The following is a 25798-nucleotide window of genomic DNA, read 5'->3' on the forward strand; positions in this document are numbered from 1 at the left end:
TTTTTTTTTTTTTTTTTTATTGTGTCAACGACGCTGAATTTTAATAAGAAAAAAGAAGCAAGACGGCCTCGTGAAATCACACGGTGGTCACTCCACGACTCGTAACATTCTACACGGCGCTACATTTTAATTCTGTGCAGCGGCGAATTAAGAAAACGAACGTCGCGTTGCCTCGGGGTTATTCCTAAATCTGTTATCTTGGAACTATTCAACGAACAGGTGCACGCAAGATTTTAAATTGGTCTCTTACTTGACCAGTCGCCTGGCTGGGTCGAGTAAGGTCAGTTAGGGTCAAACGCCTGTATATACATGTTCGATTGCTCGAACAATTTTTGTTTGTAGAAAACGTTGTAAAATATTCACAAATAATATTGAGAAAAGACTATATGATTTTTAAATCGGATCTTTTGTGATGAACTTGTAGAACGGTACTATTAATATCAAAACTAGTAACCTATGTATATATTTAGTATATATTTAAAACTATACATACACATAGATGATAGTTTGTTATCTAATTGTGAGTAAATTAGTTGATATTAATTTTGCTATTAATTTAAAAATAACATTAAATTTTCGGATTGTTTTTTAATTTAATTTGAAAATTAATTTAATTTGAACTGATATGGAATATTAATAAAATATGATAAAATTTAGGAAAATGTAAATACGTGTATATATGATTTCTAAGAAATGCGACGTTATATTATAACGAATTGAAATTGAGTTCAAAAATTATTTTTAGTGACTGAACCTTCTTTGCAGTACAATACAATCGTACAAATCAGGGTTTTCCTGTGGTTGGCAACGTGACAATGTTTACAATAACGACAGATATAATCTGGTGATCGTACGTCACAATTTGATAAAGAAATTCTTTCTGAATGGCTAATGATCGATGAACTCCGTATCAGATTAAAAAATGATTTTGTTTAACTTCTCAGAAGAATATTCACGAAATAAAATTCGGGTATAGATACTCGAATTCTTTAATTAATCATATAACACTGTAATTCGTACTGATGTTTAAGAGACGTTAAATTATTTACTCAAACTTCTTTTATAAAACTTTTTCTTACCTATATTTTCAATTTAAATAATCCCAAGCTTCGAAAATTAGTCAATCTCAGCAGCTACTATGTTCAAACTTTCCGCTAAAAGTCTACTGTTTCGACAACTTCGCTTTTTTTACACCTAACTTCACTCGACACCTTACTCTCTTTACACCTAACCTCACAACAACTTCACGCTATTCAAGCTAACCTCTAAAAAACTTCAGTCTATTTCAACTAACCTCTAAAACCATACTTGGTCTCAACAACTTCACGCTATTCCAGCTAACCTCTAAAACCAAACTTGGTCTCGACAACTTCACGCTATTTCAATTAATCTCTAAAACCCTATTCGACCTCAACAATTTCACGTTATTTCAACTAACCTCTAAAATCCTATTCGGCCTCAACTTCACGCTATTCCAACTAACCTCTAAAACCCTACGCGATCTCGACAACTTCACGTTATTCCAACTAACCTCCAAAACCATATTTGGTCTCGACAACTTCACACTATTCTAACTAACCTCTAACACCATACTTGGTCTCGACAACTTCACGCCATTCCAACTAACCTCTAAAATCCTATTCGGCTTCAACAATTTCACGCTATTTCAACTAACCTCTAAAACTAACCTAAAAACTCAACTCGATCTCAACAACTTCGCAGCAGATGAACGTAAAAATTTCTGAGTGAAATCGTACGAATTATCCTGGGGAATTACACGGATATAAAAGAACCCATCGATTGTCGATGTCGAGCTGCAGGAAAAAAAATGTTGGTACAAAGGCAATCACGAGAGTAGCAACGCGAAAATATATTGTTCGGTGGTACAAAGCTTTGTATTCAGGGAACGGCCGGCAGAAGATGCGAAGGCGTTGAATACTGATGTCGTTTGCGTCGACAAAGACCTCTTCAAGGTCGGGGTCGCTATTCGATACCTCTCCTGCACTTCTTCGTCTCTTCTCGAGTAACAGATCCATCGTGAGTCTCGGTTGCACCGTTAAACGCGATGTTGTTCCCTGAAAGGAACACGAGGATGGAAAAACAATAGATATTCCTATCTCGGCACGTATTATAGGATTCAATGTTTTTCGGCTAAATACAGTTGGCTGCTGAAGTATCTGGTCACGTTAGGCACTTGGTATATTTTATGTAAAATTCTGTATCAACCAGCAGGAAAATAACTCCAGTTCTATTTTCGACAAACTTTTATTATTCTTCTTTTGTTGTTCTCTTGCATAGTGAACACAATGCTATTTTTAGAACTGAATCTGAAATAGTCAACTGGCAGGGTTCTTTACGAGTCCTGGGAGAAATAGGATTCGTGAAGCAACTTTTAGTTCAAAATAGCAGCTTTGGTACTACATTTATTCCTGCTTTAAATTTAGTTCTGAATAGTGGAATCTCGTAACTTGGTGACTTTGCAACCTGACAAAGTTTTGCATACTTGCGATACTATGTACTAGTTTATTCATTGCCAATATGCATTCTATCATGCATAGTATACCTTGTACATTAGGCTCCAAGAATTAATTTCAAAAAGTACAGTTACAACAAAGGAGCACTGTATGTCTAAAAATTGCTATGTTCTCAAAATTGACGTATTATATATTCAAAAATTTAATTATACCTAAAAAGTAAGACTCCAAGAATTAATTTTAAAAATCACAATTACAACAAAGGGGTATTGTATATTTAAAAATTAAATTATGCCTAATTTAATTGCACCAAGAAGGTAAACAAATTAAAATTAATTAAAAGAAATTTAAATTATTAATATGTATTATACTGAATTGTATATTTAGCGAAGCTCACTATATTTTACTAATGTTTCTTAGCTGTTACTATTCAATACCAATCCTAGCCTAAGTTCAAGTTTCTTGCAATCGATAATGGCGACACAGTCCCCTAAACGGCACACGTGTCTTCGAATACTTCGATTTTCAGACTATCGATCGCACAGCCACTGAAAATCAGGGTACGTCTCGTATCTGTTCTTTCCCATGCATATGCGATAACAAGAAGTAATGTCGTTGACCTAATCATTTATATAAAGCCAATAAAAAATTAATGAATACGTTGATAAATCGGTGTTCGCTTTAAATAATATTCTTCTCTACTTAACGACAGAATTAAAGATATTTCAACGTCATGGACTAGGGAAAATTGCGTGTCTCGTTGGAAATTAAATTACTGATGATAAACAGAGTGAAAGAAGCTAGAGATCAGCAGAGATCTTTACACTATGCGAAGTACCAAATTCAAAAGATTTGCACAAATTCACGTATTTGCATTTCTCTCTGAAAAGAGGAAAACAAATTTAGAAAATGACAGAACTTAAGGGATTTAACCACTTGCGTTGGAAAGACGTGTCACGCACGTCGTAATGCTTTTGTCGCAGAATCGCCAACAACGTGGTACGCACGTCGTAATGCTTTTGTCGCAGAATCGCCAACAACGTGGTACGCACGTCGTAATGCTTTTGTCGCAGAATCGCCAACAACGTGGTACGCACGTCGTAATGCTTTTGTCGCAGAATCGCCAACAACGTGGTACGCACGTCGTAATGCTTTTGTCGCAGAATTGCCAACAACGTGGTACGCACGTCGTCAGGCAATTGTCATAGAAACACTGGACCCTTCTGGCACTGGTCTATGAATTACTTGCCAGCGCAAGTGGTTAAAGCCATAAAAACTCTAATAAGTGATGCAACGACGGTATGAGATTTAGGGAAACCGTGCATCCGGTGCCCCCTAAGTTGAGTCACGTCGTACACTCTCAGGAAACGTGATGACAGTCATTGTACACGAGGAAATAGCGTCTATGAGGCCGAAAGAGGTACATACACCTCTTTACACGCATGACGCGTTGCGTTACGTTTCATTGGAAACCTGCACACTTGCCTACGTTATCAATGATAACAGACTGCGATAAGGTTCCGCGGGTAGGCAAACGTGACTATCAGGTGGAGACATTTTCACTGCTTCGTGTTCCCAATTAAAATCAAAATCGCACTATGATACGATCACGGAACTATGCCTGATTAAGGTCTAACTGCGCCATTTTAATACTCCATCACTGGAATTTTCCTTGCTTATGTAAAGTAGCTTGATTACAGATACGATAACTAACGATTGGTCCCCCATTGTATAGTATAACGATATAGTAATAAATTTTTCAGGAATTCTTTTCCTTTTTCAAGTGATATGGAACCATTTGAGTGCTTCATAAACACGGAAGAGCAAATATGTGCATTAAAAGGAAAACATCGCAATCGAAAGATGATATTCTTATCGAACTGCTGTTTCGTGAAGTCGAAATTGAAGATCAGATGAATCGACGAAATATCAAAATTTGAAACGATGCATGTCCGTCGAAATAAAATAAAATTCCTCCTTGCAAATATTCCTGCAGTGGTATAATACTGGAAAATCCTGGAAAAAACAGTAAAAACACGATTACGACGAAGTATGTTTTGATGAGTTCAAAGAAATCAATTTTATTTAATCATACTTACAAATAACAAAATGGAATTTCTGATAATTTTTCAAAAGACCAAACATGTTCGTATTCATACGTGACAAAGAGGAATTTGCAATACCAAGATCAAAGCTATATTCGAAATATTTTAATTTCTTTATTTTATCGTAAAAATTATATATATTTTTATTCATAATCAAAATTTTTCAACTTTCGAAACGTAAAAGCATCTTTATATCATCGTTATATCATCTTTAATCCAAAGATAATCTGACAAAATCTCTAATCACGATAGCAAACAAAACAAGTCTGGGATTGGTCAACCTAACCTAAAAACCGAGCGAACGAAAACAAGAGCGGCTATGCGGTGCAGATCTATCCACCGAGTAAAGCAAGTCGAATTTCGTGCTTCGATTTCTGGGAGATGCTTAAAAGTCACGGTTTTTCGCAATGAAGAATCGCGAATTAGCATTCACGTTTGGCCTTTCGGTGTCTGGGCGTCTATCTTCTAATCCGAAAGGTCGCTGCTTGATGCATCGGTCGACCCAGTTACCCAGTTCGGTGTAGGCAGCCGTGCCGTTAAATTTATCAAGCGGTTGCCTACGCAGGAATTCCGCTTAAAAATCGATCTCGCCATCCGGCAACAAATTTCAACGGTGCGTCTCCTTTGCGAAGAGAATCGATCGAGGTTTGGAACACTCCGACTGTGTTATACAATTACACGACATAGTTACTACGAAGTTACGCCGACACGTGCATAACGATGGCTGTTAAAAGGCAGATAGACAGGTCAGATACGAATCATTACGAAACAGAAAACAGCGATTATTACACGGCGCGCGATGTGTGCACGGTGGTGCCGCGGCCCGGCGCTAGCTCGAAATGAGGTCACGGAAACAGGGCGCATGCGTCAGTCTCGATAACTCGACCAATCAAAGTGTCAACTTTTCGACAGGTGAACGCGATATGATTGGGGAGACGCGTCTGTGTATACAGGCAGTTTACACGCCGGCGGGTTTGAGCTTTAATGTTGATCGTTCCACGATCGTCCAGATGCAGGGTTATCGTGGTATTAGGTCATTACTATTGAGGTTATGGAATTTTATGTACTACTGCAGACTTAGACTTCTGACTGATAAAATGTTAAATAATGTTTGCAATACTACAAAATTATATAATGACATGCAAATAATTTTTACTTTATGTGAAAATTAGTTGGTTAAAACCGTTTTAACCCTTTGCACTCGACGATCTTTTTCGCTAAAGATGTATACGAGTTGAAAAATTTTCTGCTATAAGGCTGATGATATTTTTCTAGCAGTAAGTAAGAAATCGTATAATAATTAACAGGTAGAATTATTTAATTTCGATACCTCGCACACTGTTACATTATCTTAAATTCGATATATTAATTAACCCTCTATGGGCCCCTGTAACTTTCAAGTTACATGCTAATGTATGGATATTTTATTAAATACCGCATTCAACGTTATCGTCTTTATCACTCCAGTTCGCGATTTTTCCTTCGATATATTTATACTTATTTTTACAATACCTCCCGTGGTTCCATTTTTAAAAATTCTTACTTTTTTTCATTTACCGGTTATTCGATCATGATAGGTTAGGTCCTCTATGGCCGCCTATGATCTTTTTTCCACAAGATGGCGTGGAAAATTATCTTGTCTATCTATTGCACATTATCTTGGCACAATAGTACAAACGTTGTTAATTCAAACTTTCAATGTGAATTCTTTATAATAAAATTGTCAAAACTGTCGAATTTATTGGTTGATATTTGTTGATTTTATGTTACCATGCAATTCTTGTAGTTAAGAAAAATATATATTCGGTGCATAGAGGGTTAATATCGAGCTTCGAAATTTTATCAAATGGTGAGTGGAGGGCGCCACTCGAGTGCAAAAAGTTAGCAATATTGACTGTGCACTCCTAACCTACTAGCTGTTCTCATCTTACTAATTGTATATGTTTCAACACATAAATCGCATAATTGGTCCATTATTTTGAAAAATTTCATTATCAAATTTCCATTATCTTAATTTCGGAAGCCTTTTAGTACTCTGTAATTCGGAACATCGAGATATCAAAGATTAGCCTATCAACAAAATGGCGTATAATGACCCGTATGTTAATTTCAGCAGATTACAATGGTCTCCAACGATCAATTTGAACGATAAAAATTCTCCATCTTATCACATCTATCGACCAACGCGAAACTCGTGAAGTACACACTTTATAAATATAAAATAAGCAAGGAAGCAAAAAGGCTGAAAACTGCTAGTCCACGCGGTCGATCCCGCGAGAAACCGCAAGGCTTGTGCATTGAGCTAACAACGGCATGGTCTGTAATTTAAAATTGTATTATCGTGTGCTCCGCGCGTTTCTCAAGGTAGCTCGGTCATAAAACGTCTCATGCTTCGCCCGAACTGCCGGCTACGGGTAATTACGTCAACGGCGACGATTATCGATTTACAGATTTGCAAGGATCGCAGAGGAAAATGTCACGATTACGTTACACGTAGTGTATAATCTGCAAGTTTGAAAATTTTCCTCCAACACGAAGCACAAATGAACGGTTAACTTGTAACCGGTTTGACTTACCTCGGTTTACATCTCCACACGCTGGTTACCATTCATTGAACGCGTCCAAGATCTGAACAAAATTGAGAATTTTAAGTAACCTGTAAATATTCTCGCATTATTGCGTTGCTTTTATCTTAATACTACCTTCCATAGATATCCTGGGTATAAATGATGACAGTTATCAGGTGACATTACGTAGAAGTAGTAACGTAGAGGAGGAACCCTTTCACGAGTAAGCGTTTCGGCAGTAGTTGGTGCATTTAACTCACTAGCGCCACCACGGCTCGTATCTACAATAAACGTGTATCGTAAGTTTTATATACATCGTTGAATTATTTTCTAATTTTCCTGATATGATCTTGGAATTTCTTCTTACCACGTGTCATATTGTTTGCCCAAATTTTTGCACGTAAATCACTGTAGTCCTGAAAGTGTTGAGGAAGTGTTGTAAGTATTGGTGCAATGGATGTTAAGAAAGAAGATGTACAAAAGATGTTAAGAATCGAATGATCTGATTGGTAGAAATGAATATCGAAGATAGACACTTGCCTGTAAGTTGTCCCGACTGATTTCTTCTGAACTTCTTATAGTACTCGATAGTACTTAGTTATTGCCAGCCTTCTGGATCAAAGACATGCTTGTTTAACTAAGTACAGAGACGAAAAAGTGAAGCTACTGAGAGTATATTACTGTCTCATGCATTCATTTTAATACATCGAAGTTTAATATTCTATCTACTATTTGCAACACTTACATCTTTATAAGATCTTTCATAAGATTCTAGTGAATTTAAGTTCCCACAAAGTTGGGAACTCGAGAAAGATATGAAAACCTTGGAATTAAATATATAATTACACCAAGATCCTCCACAAAATAATAATAATTATTCTCCATAAAATATAATTACCAATACCTAACCTAAACTTACTAGACCGCAACTGAAATCGATATTTTCACTAACTTCAACCTCCATAACGATTCTTTAAAATTTTCTCAAAAAAGTTCATATTAATTTTTGTGTTTCTTTCCCTTTTTTAATACACGTATATCCAAAAAGTATTCAAAATTTATCATCAATAAATTAGCAATCGATTGTTAAATTATTAAACTGTAGCCTGTAATAAGCAGCCATCTTTATTCATAACCTCAAAAATTTCTGTGGAAGAAATTAATGTTACATAAATCTTGAAGCTCTAACAATTCAGTAATTACTAATACCTAACCTAAACTTACTAAACCACAACTGAAATTGATATTTTCACTAACTTCAACCTCCATAACGATTCTCTCAAAAAAATTCATATTAATTTTTGTGTTTCTTTCCCTTTTTTAATACACATATATCCAAGAAGTATTCAAAATTTGTCGCCGTTAAATTAGCAATCGATCGTTAAATCGCTAAACTGTAGTCTGTATTAAGCAGCCATCTTTATTCATAACCTCAAAAATTTCTGTGGAAGAAATTAATGTTACATAAATCTTCGAGCTCCAATAATTCAGTAATTAAGTGACTAACTCGAAAAATCGTAGAATAGTGAGTCAGAAGGATGAGTCTGAAAGGTACCTAACGCCTCACATAACCTCAACTGAACATTCCACCCTCAGCGCCATCAGGAAGCGAGAGACGCCAAGTAGCAAGAAGAGGTTCTCAGAATCCTGCTACGTGAGAGGGAAAAAATGTTCTCGAGCAACTGGACGCCGTTCAATTTTCCTTGTCTTCCACGTTTCGACCATGAGGATCGCGCAATCGCGTTCTTTTCCTTCGATTTTGCCTCACGTGTACACGGACTCGCACGTGACGTGTAATTGCAATGCAGTCACCGTGATTTACGGCACAGAATCTAATTTCATATCTTTTTATTTTACTTCTCCTCCTCTTTTCTCTTTTTTTTTTTTTTTTTCGTTAATCTACGATCTTCTTGGGGCCTAATTCAACTCCCGTTGTCACCGGAGATAACGTGTATTCGTTTTTAATTGCGCGTTGTTTTAATGTCGCGATTAAAATTCCATGTGGCCGCGTCGTGAAAGGAAGAGGAAACCAACGTGAAAAATACTCGAGTGTAACAGTCCATCGAGTATTTATGAAGAAGCGAGGAGGTAACATTCCTTGCACGAGCCTCAAATCTATAAATTTACGTACGGATTAAAATAACATTATGCCTCGTACGTAAGAGATGCCGAAGAATTACGATGATACAACAGAATGCTTGGGTACTAATACGATTAAACACACCCACGATTCGTCACGTTGCCTTGAGCAGTTTGTTCGTCATAAAACAGAAAGGTACGAATATTCTGACTGGCTTATCGTTCGTGAATGATTACACAGGACGTGTCTCGCTTTTGATAATCACATTGTTGCTATAAATAGCAAAAAAAATGACGATTTTTAAAATTCTAATGACAAATTTTGACTTCGAGGTTATTATTATATAGGCTATTGTCATAATTAAATCGATAAAATCATGGTACCTAAGGACTACTGCTATGAGCTGTGCACCCTTTCTCAACAGCAGTGTCAAAACAAGTTTTACAATTAATAATCAAGATAGAATTCTAAAATATATATTAGGTCTACCGGAAAGTTCTGTCCTTTAATGTCACGTGAAGTTTTGTCGAATTTACTATACTTTCCAGACTTAATACCTAATTCGATTACCATCTGTTTCTTTCCCTCCAAAATTTTTTGAAGAGAAAAAATTTGGAAAATGAAGCAGGTGCCAAGCAAACATTGTTAGGCAAATATAAATAAATTTATTGAAAAATATAATTTATTTTCTTTTACTTCAAAAACTGACAGGACTTTTCGGTAGACTAATATTTATGAATTAAAGAATTCATATCTAACAGATGAAATTATATAATCTGCGAACATTATTTCTAGAGATCAGAATTTATCACAGTGATTCAGCTATTCCGTAATTCTTTTCACTAGGTTTGGTTTTAATATTTAATACAAGAAAAGACGACTGTGAAGAATTTTGAAACAGTTTAACACGTCATGAAATCACACCGAGACATTTAATTACGACATTTAAAATCCCACGCATTAAAATCCCAAGATTAAGTGGATCACGTTCGATGGCGCGCGTGCCTCGACTCGCGATCACTCGATCCTCCTTATCTCCACCCACGCGTTATCACTGGTCACGTCAATAGCAATGCACGGTCCTTGGACCTTGTCAACAATTTCACCCGATTCATTTCCAATGACGATCGAAATCCCAGAAATAAAAGGAGAAAAAGACAAAATTTAAAAAGTGGCACAGGTGACTCAGAAATCGTAGTTCCATCGCTCGTGTACTCGCCTACGATGAAAGTGTACAGTCATATGAAAAAGTATTCGAACATTTGCATTCGCTGCTTTTAATAGCGAAATGCTTGCGATAGAAAACGATCTTACATTTAATCCTTTGCACTCGACGATTTTTTGACTAAAGAAGAATAGGTGTTCAAAGATTTTCCGTTGAGCAGTAAATAAAAAATCGTATAATAATTAATACGTGGAATTATTTAATTTCAATATCTCGTGCATTGTTACATTATTTTAAATTTGATATATTAATTAATACCGAGCTCCGAAATTCTATCAAATGGCGACTGACGGGCGCCTCTCGAGTGCAAAGGGTTAACTCACTAGCGCCACCACGGCCTGTATCTTTATAAATACCCTATCCCAGCGTTCTTTTACGCTCTTCGTTACACCATACGATATAACCCTATTCGTAAGTGTGATACTTTCAGTCAGTCTCGAAAATTCGTCTAACCAAATTTCACGATTGTATTATAGTAAGTACATGTCAATTTTTTTAGCTAAAGAAGGTAGGTATTCAAAGATTTTCTGTTGAGCAGTAAATAAGAAATCGTATAATAATTAACGCGTAGAATTATTTCATTTCAATACCTCTCACATCGTTGCATTATCTTAAATTTGACATATTAATTAATATCGAGCTTCGAAATTTTATTAAATGGCGGCTGACGGGCGCCTCTCGAGTGCAAAGGGTTAACTCACTAGCGCCACCACGGCCCGTATCTTAATAAATACCCTATCCCAGCGTTCTTTTACGCTCTTCGTTACACCATACGATATAATCCTATTCGTAAGTGTAATACTCAGTCAATCTTAAAAATTCGTCTAACCAATTTTCACGATTGTATTATAGCAAGTATATATGAATTATAAACTCCTGTATTATAGCAAGTATATGTCCCCCTATATAAACCCCTATATTATAGTACATTTAATTCTTATTATTTAATACTGTCCGATTATATTATAATATAGGATACACATCGATGTTTTCCTAATGTCGACATCAAAATGGCGTCACTCAGACTATTGCGATATATTCTAACCTAAAAACTCAAAAGAGTTGGTAAGAGTCATTTTTGTTCCGAATTTTTTAATTAATATCGAAAAACGTTCGACAAAGTTGAAAAAATGAACTGCACCAAAGCGTTCGCATACTTTCATGTATGAGTGTATACACATGCCATCCAGCTACGCGGGCGTCAGAAGGAGTGGCCATTCACGCGTGACACACGCGCTCTCGCGAGTACGCGAGCCTCGCTTACGTTCATTCATAAAAATCACTCTCTTCTGAGAACTCGATCGAGACGGGGTTATTACGAGATTCGTAAGACACGGAAGCGTGATCCAGGTTTGAATCATTGACACAGCATAGGAGACTGAGATCAGTGTAGGTGTGGAATTTACCGCGGTCACGAGTCTCCTTACGAGGAAATGAGTCTACTATTAGTAGTGGGGAATAGTCAATGGAAGAATTTCAATCGAGATAGACTATTTTCACAAAGTCTTGCTTAAAGTTAGGCCTATGACAATGGAGAACATAGAAAGGGTCCTCGTGTCTGAGGTTTGAATTTTGAAATTTTCTCTGAAAGGAAATTTATGTTTTACAATATCTGATATATAGAATAGGAATTTTGTTGGATTAGGTTGGAACGACGAGCTCGTAGATGCAAATTAAAGAGGATGTGTTTGATTAGCTGAGTCGTTTGGTGACTTGTAAATGCAACGTTGGATATTGTGTATACGATGTGTTTGGTTAGTGAATCAATGAGAATAAAGGATGTCGTTAGGTGTTCGTGCAGGGATTATGTGCACAATCATACTAATTTTGAAATCATACAATGCGATTAATTTAACCTCGATAATACCAAGGTCGATGTCTGGCGGTAAATGAGTCGCTCATTTGGCAAATGAATTAAGTCCAGATAATTGCTTTCAAACATAATAAGTTAAATGTCAATCGAACGCTTTGCAATTGAAATTTTTTCAAATACAAAATGTGGACTGAATCACTTTGATTTTTTAAAGAATTTTTTAAAGAAATTAAAGAATTGATTTTTTAAAAGATTCTAATGTTAATATTATAATTTTCATTCTACATTTTCAATAAGAGAAAACTTAATTGAAATTTAATAATTAAGTTTTTAATATTTACCCATTTTTCTTTTCTAAATTAAAAATTTAAATTTGGGATTCAAAAAGTTTCTTCGAGAATTGGAGAGACTATTTTACAAAAGCAAACCTCATCTCACAAGTTTATAATTTTATCATCGTTCAAAATTCGGGAATAAGATTGACATTTGAGATTAATTTTGATTACGTTCAATCTAGCTTTCAAAATATATTCGAATATTTAAGAATTAATTCTTCTTGTAGCACTTCGTCTTCATTTTTCTAACTTTCGTCTCGAGGACTTGTGGAAAGCAGGGAAAATCGATAGTCTTGTTCCAAGAGGTTATTTTTTCGCTGCGAAATGCAAATGGCGATGTTTATTTTCGTCGATCTCACGTACGTTGCATCGAGTCCAAATCCATAAGAGCAGAAGTAATTTACATAAGCGTTCCCTGTGATCTCGTGAGATGCACTTGATGTTCGTGTTTCGTGGAATTCTGGTCGAATTCTACGTGTTTAGAAAGGAATGCACCGTATTAAATATAGTAGCCGAAGGACAGAATAATTCGCTACTAAGATACATATTTTGCATATGCAAACTGAAGTTACCGTAGTCGCTTGACAAGCTGTTTGTTTCAATTCTGGAAACCAAGTATGATACTTCCATCATCTTGTAGGTTGGTACATAAATCATTTGATTCTTTCAATTGATGATCCGAGTATTGGCCTGTATATTAAATTTTAACTAATAAAGTTTTGTGAGACATGTCAGTAGTAATTGGAATGGAGCAATAGATTTGTGACAGAGCAGCACTTGATCTAGAGTGTCACAGATGTGAAAGGAGAATACTTAGTCTGGGGTGCAAGAAGTATACTCTGGAGTATTAGAGATATGAAAGAGGAACTATTGGTTTGGAGTGTTAGAGATGCAAAAGAAGAACACTTGGTCTAAAGTGCTGGAAATGAATAAGAAGCACTTAATTTACAGTGTTAAAGATCTGAAAGAAGAATACTAGATTTAGGGTATTATATATACTTGATATACATTATATAGTTCAGAGTGCTATAGGTATGAAGAAGGAGTAATTAGATCTAGAGTCTTGGAAATGTGAAAGAAATACACTTGGTCTAAAGTGTTAGAAATATGAATGAGATAGCACTTCATCTACAGTGTTAAAGATCTGAAAGAAAAATAATAGATTTAGAGTATTATATATACTTGATATACATCGTTTAATCCAGAGTACTATAAAGAAGGAGTAATTAGATATATGTTTTGGAGATGTGAAAGGAATACACCTGGTCTAGATTATTAGAACTATGAACTAAGTGCTACATATTATGCTATAAAGAAATGGAACGTATAGGTATATTAGAATATCATCTAGAAATATTCCAAATTGAAGAAAGAATATACAAAAATAAAAAACTGTGAAAAATGTATACACGTGTATCAAGATCAAAGAGTTGAGAACAATGAATTGAAAGATAGCACTGGGGATTCAGAGTCCAGAATATGAATTTGACTAAATGTCTAATCAAATGAAACCACAGTTAAAATATAATTAAATTACTATTATCCGATTATTATCAAATATTTACATTTACTGTTGTTTTACTTGATACTCTGCATATCAGATCTTATCTGTATATTACCATAACAGTTTCACAATATTCATCTTCTATATCAATTCAAATATCACCATTTGCCACTTAATATTCATCTCATTTTCTCTCATACGAATCAAATATAAATCAGATTCATACGTACAAATTAAATATTCCCATTCATTCAATATTCATTTCCTTTTCTCTCACACAAATTCAACCATTCGCCTTCTCTTCTTTGATACTAATGGAACCATTCACAAAAATTAACATCCATACACTCTGCATGTCTTATCTCAATACCAATACAAATCAAATACCCTCATTTATCACTTAATATTTGCCTTCTCTTCTCTCGTATCAATTCAATCCACAAGAATTAACCTTCTTACTCTCTTCCCATCTTACTTTAATATAAATATGAATCACAATCCTTCCTGATATCCCCAGGAAACTCAAACTCTACAACATTCCAATCTAACTCTCAAAATCAATTCTTGAATCAATTCATGATTATTCATTCAAAATCTCCTACCGTGTATGTATATATTAACAGCAAGGTTCTCAAGCAGGAAAAATATAGCACAGAGAGGTTATTTCGCTGCAAAGATGAATCATGGTTGTTCGTTCAAGGCTTCCGTCTCGCCGAGTCTCTGAGCAACAAGAATGCACCGGATCACAGCATGCACATCGATTATTCGAATGAATATCTCTTTTATCCGTTACTGTAACGTGAGTCACAGCATAGCTTTGCGTTTACGAGGATCCAGCAGAGGCTGAGCTTATGGTTGCTAAGCCCTATATAGCACATTCGTAAAGTCAGTCGAGGGAATACTGTCCACTGGAATAGTTAAGAAAGGTTAGAGAGGGCGACACTTGTCACATGAGACAATTTAATTTTTCCACAATTTTCTATTTCTATTAATCTAGTAATTTTCATTGTATCTAGTAATTTTTCATTCCTCGATTAATAATTAGTTTTCAACAACTATATTTATGACCGATTAAAAGATATTTTTTTGGTAATTATCTATATTTGTCAGAGTAAAGATAACTAAATAAATTAATAAAGAAATATCAATTTTTAGCACATTTTTTAAACAAATCGATATTTTGGAAATTATTTACATATATTTATCATAGAAATCGTAAAATTTTTTAATATGAGGATTTTAATAATTAGATAATTAGAGAATACTCACAATTTTTATTAATACAAAATGATAGTTGAAATTCATAGTTAATAATAATTTTCACCATTTTAATGTTTCTCATTGAACATCTAGAGCTAGAAATTAAACATGATCTTAAGTGACACGACTTTGGCAATATCATTTTGCTATCAATCGATGGCGCCACTTAATATAATTTACAAACATGTTCCAATGATCGTGTCACGGTTTATTGAAATGTCATTGGCAGAGTATCAACGTAATTTTCGTCTTAGGATTCGTCAATTAACCTCAAACATTTTTGTTATTTTAGACGTATTTCGGTATATATGTTGCAAATAAAATTAGGAGGAGTACTTCTAAATCCAGCATAAGAATGAACTTAAAATTACGCACAATCCGTGAGTAAAGTTCAAAATTTAATTCAAACCATATACTTTTTGGACTTTTCTAGGTTAGGTTAGGCGTTCTAACTAATGTTGCTTGGCCATTTGAGTTCATGGAGGAACTTATTACTCGAATCATTGAATTAAAACGATGAACGAAAAATACACGATGATAATAGGAATTTAGGAAATTCTTCCATAATAGTAATTTAGGAATTTAATTTAGTAAATGAGGAATTTAAGAAAATCTTCCAAGATAGGTATGAGTGTATAGGTTAAGTGTATACCTATGTATATGAATTCAATAGATGGTGTAAAAATAAAAAGAATCAGAGGAAACTGTGCTGCGTAGTATTTTCTTGGACATCAGGATGTATTTATGAAATTTGTATGATGCGTGTATTTTAATGAGAAAATAGTAAATTGTGCAGTTTATGAATGAATCAGGTGTGGATAGAAATGTACTTAGATTGACGAGGGTTCTTGGTAATAGAAATATTGGTAACTCATAGTTCTTCATACTACATTGTGGTTTTCTGCTTATTGGAGGATAACTGTTACGTGATAGAACATCCGTTTGGTAACTAGTTTCTTATTATTCTACAAATAGAATTTTATTGGATTTTATTGAACTTACTTTGTCTTTTAGAAAAAACCAAAAAAAGAAAGAAAATCAAAGAAATTATAATTAATAAAAAATTTCAAAATTTTCAAAAGATTTATATTACTCATAAAAATACTCACAAATTTATTAATAAAAATATCATAGATTTGCGAAGAATTTTATTTTCCGCTATTTTTAATTTTTAAAAGTCAAACTAGCCAAATGCGCTTTTTACAAATTTGTCAATTTTACCTATAGCTATACTTACATCTATACACCTATATCTAATTATATAATACTTTAACAATAATTGATTATTAATTTTCCTTTTTCTAATCAAAGCAAAAGACTCCAACGAAACATATTCCTTCTCTCACAAAGAAGAAAGACTATATTTGTATCACTGAAAAATACACAAATAACTTCAAAAATTCGAAAATAAAGAAGGACCCGATTATAGAGAATAAATCTTTCAAAAATCCAATAATTCTTCTATAAAAATATAAAACAGTGTCACAAGAAAACAAACGACTTTCGCAATTTATTTTCTAATTCTCAGCTCGATACGCAGTTATAAAAAGAATTTTATTACCATCTCACTCAATGGCCTGTTTATTGTGAGAAACGAGAAGCAAGTTCATCACCGCCAGGAGATCCGTAAGATAACAAACAACGTTTGTCAGTTCGATCGACCAAAATCTGGTGTGATTCAGCCTCGAATAGGGAACGAGGAAAACGGAAGCACGTACACGCGTTTTTATTCGCCGGAATATTAATTCCCTTTCCTCACAGTGGCTAAATAACTGTATCATACCGCAATAGAGCCACTGGTCAGGTCAATCCCCTCGGACATCAGTCATCTGGTCCCATTTATATTTTTCCAACGTGCGATATCTAGCGGTTCGATTATCAACTGAGGGACCGTGAACCTTTTTGTCACTAGTCTAGTGGAATTTTTAAATTCCTGTATTTATTCGTGGAAATATTAATACGTTATTGTATATTATTATATTAATTATAATAATTAACCGAAATATAAATAAATATATTTAGTGTACTTAATTACTATGTATAGTATAATATTTTAATATTAAAATATTTATGTACACTATAATATCAGACTATTATAGTGTATATTATAATTACGTTACTACAGACTATTGTTTGTAATAATGTATTATAATATTATTTTCTTCTTTGTTACTATTTCGAGATAATAGAATTTTTTCGTTAATTTGTTAATTAAGAATTCCTATTCATCGAAAAATGATAGTGAATGGATGCTGAAAATGGAATATGAATTAAAGGTTAATATTTTATTAGAAAACATGTTTTGCATGGATCGAATTTTTAATTAAAAGATAAATATTTTTCGCTTTGTGCATTGTGTTAAAAATAAAGCAAATTTGCTAAGCAAACTCTATTTACCTGTTGCAGAACTACCTGTCTCAGTTTGGATACCTGCAGCCTATCAATCCAACAAGTGGTGGAATCATATCGCAGGATACACTATCGAAAGCAATATCGGAGTTCCAAGCTTTTGCTGGATTGAATATAACAGGTTAGTGTCATACTTTATTTCTCATAACAAATTTCTTAACGTTGTATTAAAAACGAAATTGGTACATTTAAAGAAAATTTTAAGATACGTTTTACTCATAAGGGTTGGAAAATTCCGAAGTAAAATTATTTAATTTGCAATTAATAATTCAGAAATAGTGCCAAATAATGCAACAACGATTCCAAGGTGATTAAACGAATAATTCAATAGGAATACAGGCATAATCAAAGAGTAATAAAAAAATAATTCAGAGTAGCAGTTGAAAAATGATGAAAAAATAATGCAATGGAACAATTAAAAAATAATAAATAAATAATGGAATGAGATATTTGAAAATTGATTAGAAAATAATATAACAGAATGATGATAAAAATAATTCAATAAAATAGAAAATTAATTTTGCAATGCTGGATGTTGCAATAAATTAATTCAAAAATAACAATAGAGAAATAATACAGAAATATTGCAACAAATGAATCCAAAGATAACCCAAAGAAATAATGCAGAATATTCCTCCTAAAGAATAATCCAAAAATCATCAAAATTATCCATGTAAAATTAATATAAAAATATTCCCATAGAAAAATGCAAAAATAATTCGACATAACAAAGAAAAGAAAATACAAAACTACCTCCCAAGTAATACAGGAATATTGCAACAAATGAATTCAAAGATAATCTAGTATAATAAAGAAAGAAATAACGTAGGAATATTCAAAAAAAAATAATGCAAAAATTATCCAAATTATCCATGCAAAATTAATATAAAAATATTCCCATAGAAAAATGCAAAAATAATTCGACATAACAAAGAAAAGAAAATACAAAACTACCTCCCAAGTAATACAGGAATATTGCAACAAATGAATCCAAAGATAACCCACTATAATAAAAAGAGAAATAATACGGGAATATTCCAAAAGAATAATACAAACTTTATCCAAATTATCCATGCAAAATTAATATAAGTCTATTCCTATAGAAAAATGCAAAAATAATTCGACATAAGAAAGAAAGAAAAAGTACGAAAATACCTCCAGGGAAGGATGCAGAAATAACTCAATACCAATCCAATTAAACGATCCAAAAATCTACCACCCACTTCCTCCATTCCAACTCTTTTATGATCCACTTCGAACTAATCCCGCGAATCCCCCGGTAGTCTCGGTGTCTCCATTATCAATTAACTTTTATTTACGTCCTTGCGATCGCCTGGACGTGTTACATTCGACCATAATTGAGTGTAATTGTTGTCGCGAATGCGTGAATCACTCGAACGATGGATGCATTCGTTCGGTATCACTAGCTCGGTCTGAATCATCATCGCGAGTCTCGTAACAAAATCGTAAAATTCGCCGGATCGAAATAATGAAATAGTTGCGATCGGTGCAGCTTGGCACGCATGATATCAGAGTCCAATTCCAAAAGTCGTTTCCTATACGTCAAAAGACGCGCGCGTCATACGCGTTCGTACGAACAATTATTATTCCAGCGCGAGCTGAATCGGGAAGAAACGTCTGATTATATCGGCTAAATTAATTAGCAGCGTCGATAACGAGATATTCGAACTAATTGGAGTTTGAAATGGAAGGAAAATGTACGTTGAAAATTGTAACTTTGAGTCATGGTACACTGTAAAATAAATATAGAGTATTTTATTATGTCATTGTAATGGTGTTTATTGTATAGGAATTTTGAAATATGGGAAGTGATGTAGGAGTTTTAGTATTATGTTAGATTATGTTTATTTTATTGGAATACCGTAAATAATATGGAATATTATTTTATTATAATATTATAATAAATTTATTATATAGAGATATACGAGTTTATCTCTATTATGTTAAATTATGTTTATTATATTGAAATACAGAAAGTAATATGGAAATAAAAAGAAATGATAAAAATGTGAGAAGAAAGTGCAATTGATTGATTATGGTCGTGCTGATAATATATGAAAGATCTGCTAATATGAAATGCAAAACGTAACGAATACGAGGTATTATATATTACATCGAACATATTACATATCTTAATGAAGTGACAAAGTGCTTTTAAAGTACCCCAAAAGAGGTATATTACGCTACGCACAGCTAGCATTGAAATTATGATGATTTCGTAAAACGATACCACGTCAGCAATTAGGCTACGTGCACTCGGAACTCGGAACTAGCAATGACTTCTTATTAAAGTACTACTGATGATTACTAAGGAATTAATCCCAAATTACACAAAATTAAACAATTAAAAAATATATATATAAATTCCAAAATTAAAGAATTTCTAACAAAATATGAATTAAAGAATTAAACAATTTTTATCAAGGGAAAACAAGATGCAATCTTCAAATATTATATTGAAAACTGACAAAAAATAAATTTCAAATCGTATGAAATTAAGCCATTTCCAAGAAAAATGTAAATTCAAAATTAAAAAATTTTTGGCCGAAACAAATGAAGTACGACAATTTCCAAAATAATACAAAAATAAGTAATTTTTAAGAAAATGTAAGTTTCTAAATGAATAGAAGATATAAGTTAAGAAAATTAAACGATATTTAACAAAGGGAGGCAAAATATAGTAAAAATAAAATATCCAGATTCTGAAACCCAAAGTAGTCACAATTACAGACACATTCAGCTTTTGACGCAAAGTTACATGTGACTTTGGCATAGTGATATCTTACTTCCCAAGCATACTTAATGCAAGATAAAGCAAGCGGTATTTGAATTGAAAATAGTTTAAGAATATGGAAAAGGAGAAAAAAGAATTACAGGATTAGAACCCAGGATCAGTTGCATACTCTATTTCTATTTCTTGGTACTATATGCCATCTCATCTAGCACATACTCTATGGAATTGAACTTAATTACCTGTGAATCTTCAAACTAAAAGAAACCCAAATACTAGAAGCTTTACCAAAATCCAAATTACTATTCTATCGTTCTGCCAGATCTTACGTGTAACACCAGATATGTATACACTATGACTTGTACTTAGTGTCGTTTCGAAAGCCTTGAAAAGATAAACGTGAATAAGAATTCAATTTGCAAATAAATTCCTACGCGTTTTGGTTACACAAAAACTTCTTTACTTCGTAATAGAGAACTTCGTAACATCTTCGTTATAAAGTATTATAACCTCTAAATTCGATTGTATTGTACGTTCTTTAAATTTGTCACTAAATATCCAAAGTATCCACCAACATATGTATACTATTATAGAAATAAAATATTAAAAGTACAGAATAATAATACCTTATTAGCCAAGGAATTTCAATTAATCGTACAAATTTTAAAACATTTACCAATCATGACACGGTTTACTAGTATAAAGCAAATTCCAAGCTGCGATAATGAAGAGCCAAAGCGTCCCGGCAACGAAGAGCCAATCAGATTGTATCTCATTGGATCGCTTGGAGTCATTCCCTGCTCGCTGCGCGCGCACGCAAGTGTGCGCTGCAGCACGCCACTACTCGTTCGACCGGCTCCGAATAAAGAGCGTGGATTTTTAACGTTTCTAGACCTTGAGAGACCGGACGCATGTTTGACCATTCGTCGCGTTGAAAACACCCGTGTTTCCATGGGCAGAAATCGGTAGCACCGGGAAAAAAGGAAAACAGAGGTGACCAGTAGCTTTTGGAAAAATCGACGAGTCAACGTCAAACATCGTTCAACGACAAAGATCATTCGGTCGAGCGCGTGGTATTAAAACAAACGAACGGGAACCAATGGCTGTCGAGGCTCGAGCCTTGACTGGACGTTCAGTCAGCAAACAACGTGACGGACGAAAGAAAACAAATTATTGTTTCCGGTGAGGTTTCACGTCTGGCGTAAAAGCGTTTGGAGAAGAGACAAAGAATGTCACTGATAAAGCGTTATCAGAGATGGATGATTCCTAGCGACTGATATAGTTGGCATTTTGTGATAGTTGATTTAACGCGATTCGGATAAATATTCGATTGGCAATAAGCAGTGCGTAGATGTTTATTCTTCGTTGCTATATAGTACATTTATAATTACTGTTCGTACACTAATAACGTCTATGCATACCTATATACAGGGTGTCAAAAAGGAAATGTACAAGAAACTACGGACTACAAAAGGAACAGGAAATGATTGATAGATGGTAAAATGTAATTTTTGTGGCCCTGAGAGGATACTTAATGGGAGTAAATTACTCGTTCAGAATAGACAAAGCAGCGAGGTACAATACACGTATAATACATGGAATAACGCGGGAATATTTGAAAATTTACGTACGTCGATTCATGATTCACGCGTGTGAAGGTTTTATTCGAATAGAGGAGGCGTCAATCACCTCTTATGAAAGAGGAAATAACAATTTGCCATTCTATGATTTTTGGTTGCTATTAATGGCAATCCTTTGTTATTATACAATGCCTTTCGTTATATTTTCCTTTTTCAATGAGTTTCCAAATTGATTCCTTTATTTGCAAAGGGAAGTATTTAACCTAACCCTAAATACAATAATTACGTTTTATTTTCAAAAGAGATTGATTATACTTTTCTTACAGCTCTCGATGACTGTTAAATTTTTATTTTCTGACATTTGAAAATTTGTAACTTTGAATTAGAAGAAAATAGATATACGAGGAATAAAAAGTAAGAAAGCGAGTATTATACCCTCCATATTTGATAGCTAGTTTCGTCTCCTCCTTCAGAGATGTCGCCTCATTGTTGTCCGAAATTTTAAGATGGAGAATAAATTTTTCAACGTCCAAATTTATTTGAAGAAATATCGTATAGGAACCGGAAGTATATTACGTTATAAAATAACGACGTGCTCCCTCCTAGATTCCCAATGATGATACTACAAGATGACTCAGAGTTCGGTGAAATGCTGCAGATTCACTAATGGCGTATAAAAAATGACTCACGTGAATGTGACTACAAGTTTGTCATCCGGACACGTCTTTTTACAACTTTTGATTAAGCTATCACAAAGTTATTCTGCTTCGTAATGAATATAAAATACTAATTAAAAGATATAATACAGCTATTACAATTATAATCGAGTTTCTATTTTTTAGAATCTTTATTTTTCGTGGAAGAGAAAAACGTTTGCCATCACTTTTAACAGATGTCTATAATTACGTTCGTAATTAAGTTCAAACTTGTTGAAATTGACCCTTTGCACTCAAGAGGTGACTCTCAGTCACTGTTTGTTTTAATACGTGAAAAATTAAGTAACTTAATTAATTAAATTATGAAAATTAAGAATCCCGAGATGATAACTAGATTAGAAGTAAATACACGTGGTTTTCCAATTTTATTTTATCATAAATATCACAAATATGCTAAAAACCTATTTTTACCATAAATAAATAAATATCACCGATCTTAGAAAAATATAAGGGAAGCTTCGAATTATTATATCTCTATAGCGGAAAAATCTTCGAATGCAAAGTGTTAATGTCCACTCATATCGAACAAAAATTTCCCAATTTTCTAACAAACATATATTTTTTAAAGAATAATAATCCCTATTTATTTCACGAATAACATGCACGTAAATCGAATGCTCGCAAAAGTATAATATCAACAATGTGTCATTAAACGTCATTAAAACACTCGAATTAAGCGCAATTAAAATAACGAACGTAATTAAGGCAGACTCAGAACGACGTGGCTCTGAAGACAAGAAACGGAATATTGTAAAATATTCGAGATTGCAGACCATTTAATGTGTCATATCGCAACAACGAGAGATCGTAATAAAAATTATAACGCAACCACATTCTTCAAACGATTTGCTGCGACAGAAAAGACGAACAACACTTCTTCTGTCGAATTGCCCAAGAGAGGATTGCTAAAAGCTTTCTATTAGATAATGGAATCTGCAACCAGAACGAGCAGTCTGTGATGCAAAAATGATCGAATTCGTGGATCGTTACGAAATCGAGGTAAAAGTCGCGTTATGTATCTCGCAGAGAAAGGATTTCACTTCGATCACCTGTGATCGATCGCCTCGATATAGACCGTGACATTGCGCGAATTAAAATGGACAAAGAGACTGAACAGAAATTTCCATTTGTAGTTGAATACGATAAAAACCAAAGATTAACGATCTCGATAAATTACGATTTAATTGATCACTTAATTAAAGAAAATTGTAGAATTATAACTGTAATAACGATTTTTAGACAAGTATAATTAATAATTTATGATGAATTTATAATGAAAAAAATTATAATTAATGATTATAATAATGATTTTCGACGAAAATATATTAATCAACTATCGATAATTATTTTATATTATTAATTAGCTGACTAAAAATTAATTATAATTGTAATAATGATTTTTAGACAAGTATAATTAATGATTTATAATGAATTTATAATGAAAAAAATTATAATTAATGATTATAATAATGATTTTTAAGGAAAATCGATAAATCAGCTATCGATAATTATTTTATATTATTAATTAACTGACTAAAAATTAATTATAATTGTAATAATGATTTTTAGACAAGTATAATTAATGATTTATAATGAAAAAAATTAGAATTAATGATTATAATAAATGATTTTCGACGAAAATATATTAATCAACTATCGATAATTACTTTATATTATTAATTAACTGACTAAAAATTAATTATAATTGTAATAATGATTTTTAGACAAGTATAATTAATGATTTATAATGAATTTATAATGAAAAAAATTAGAATTAATGATTATAATAAATAATTTTCGAGGAAAATCGATTAATCAGCTATCGATAATTATTTCATTTTATTAATTAACTGACTGAAAAATTAAATTCAAAATTCACGAATTACATCGTGTAAGAAGCTAAAAATACTGAATACCTCTAAAAACTTTGACAAAGTTCTGGAAATGAAAACACTATTAACAGTTCAGCACGAAACTCCTACACAATTCCTCAGGTACTTCTTATCTATTATCTAACTCCACCTTAATAACAATTAATGGCCCACTATACTTTATCTTTCTCCAATTTGCAGTTACGTAACTCGCAATAAACCTAAACCAAACAAAACACCAAGACCAACTTCCTCTTCACTGGGCTCCTAGACAAAGTATTTCTGGACAAAGGAAGCAAAAGTCGTGCAAAGTCTTTTAAAGCTAAAGACGAGCATATGAACCGTTTGCACTCGGCGATCTTTTCGTTGCAGAAACATAGTAATTCGAAGACTTTCTGCCATAAGGTCGAGGATATTTTGAAAACGGGAAATAAGAAATCGTATGCAAATTACGACGTAGAATTATTTTACATCGATATTCCACGCGTCGTTGGGCAATCTTAAATTCGAGATGTTAACCCTTTCGGTACGGAGGAGCTGGTCGCGATTATACATTCGTGGTATGAGGAAGTTTTCCACAAGAATGGTTGCACTGGAAGCCGCGAAATCGTGTTTTGCGCTATTCATAGAAATTTCGAGCGTGATTGACACTAAACTTTTTATTCGAATCGCGACAGTCATCGGTGACGTTTCGCGGATGCCGCCAATAGGCGACGGTAGTACCCAGAGAACGTTTCATGGCCGCCACCAATGGGCGGCAGTAGTACCGAAAGGGTTAATTAACCCCTTGGCTACTGTGGGCGCATATACGCGCTCAGAAATTTTGCTTTTCTGCCACGGAGGGCGCATATAAGCGCTCAACGCAGTTTGCTTTCCTGCCACGGAGGGCGCACATAAGCGCTCAACACAGTTTGCTTTTCTGCCACGGAGGGCGCATCTGTACCCAAAATTTTGCCGTCCTCGGCGGACATTGTAAATGAATTCCTCCCCTTGTGGTACGACCGGTGCGTTTCAAAGTCTGCCGTAGTCAAAGGGTTAACAATGATCTTTAGAATCTGATTAAACGGTGACTGAGTCCCCTCTCCTGTGCAGCAAAGGGTTAATACC

General features: G+C 33.7%; 1 protein-coding gene across 4 annotated transcripts in view; it reads left to right on the forward strand.

Moving 5' to 3' along the window:
• LOC108546580 (Matrix metalloproteinase 1) overlaps positions 1 to 25798 on the forward strand; it is a 65447-nt gene that overhangs the window by 19359 nt on the left and 20290 nt on the right. For all 4 annotated transcript variants that reach the window (XM_017898757.1, XM_017898759.1, XM_017898758.1 and 1 more), the window contains exon 2: positions 17770 to 17893. In XM_017898757.1, the coding sequence (XP_017754246.1) occupies positions 17770 to 17893 (124 nt within the window). The remainder of the gene's footprint in view (positions 1 to 17769; positions 17894 to 25798) is intronic.

This window comes from Eufriesea mexicana, unplaced genomic scaffold (genome assembly GCF_001483705.2).
Source record: "Eufriesea mexicana isolate 0111107269 unplaced genomic scaffold, ASM148370v2 scaffold741, whole genome shotgun sequence".
Taxonomy (NCBI): domain Eukaryota; kingdom Metazoa; phylum Arthropoda; class Insecta; order Hymenoptera; family Apidae; genus Eufriesea; species Eufriesea mexicana.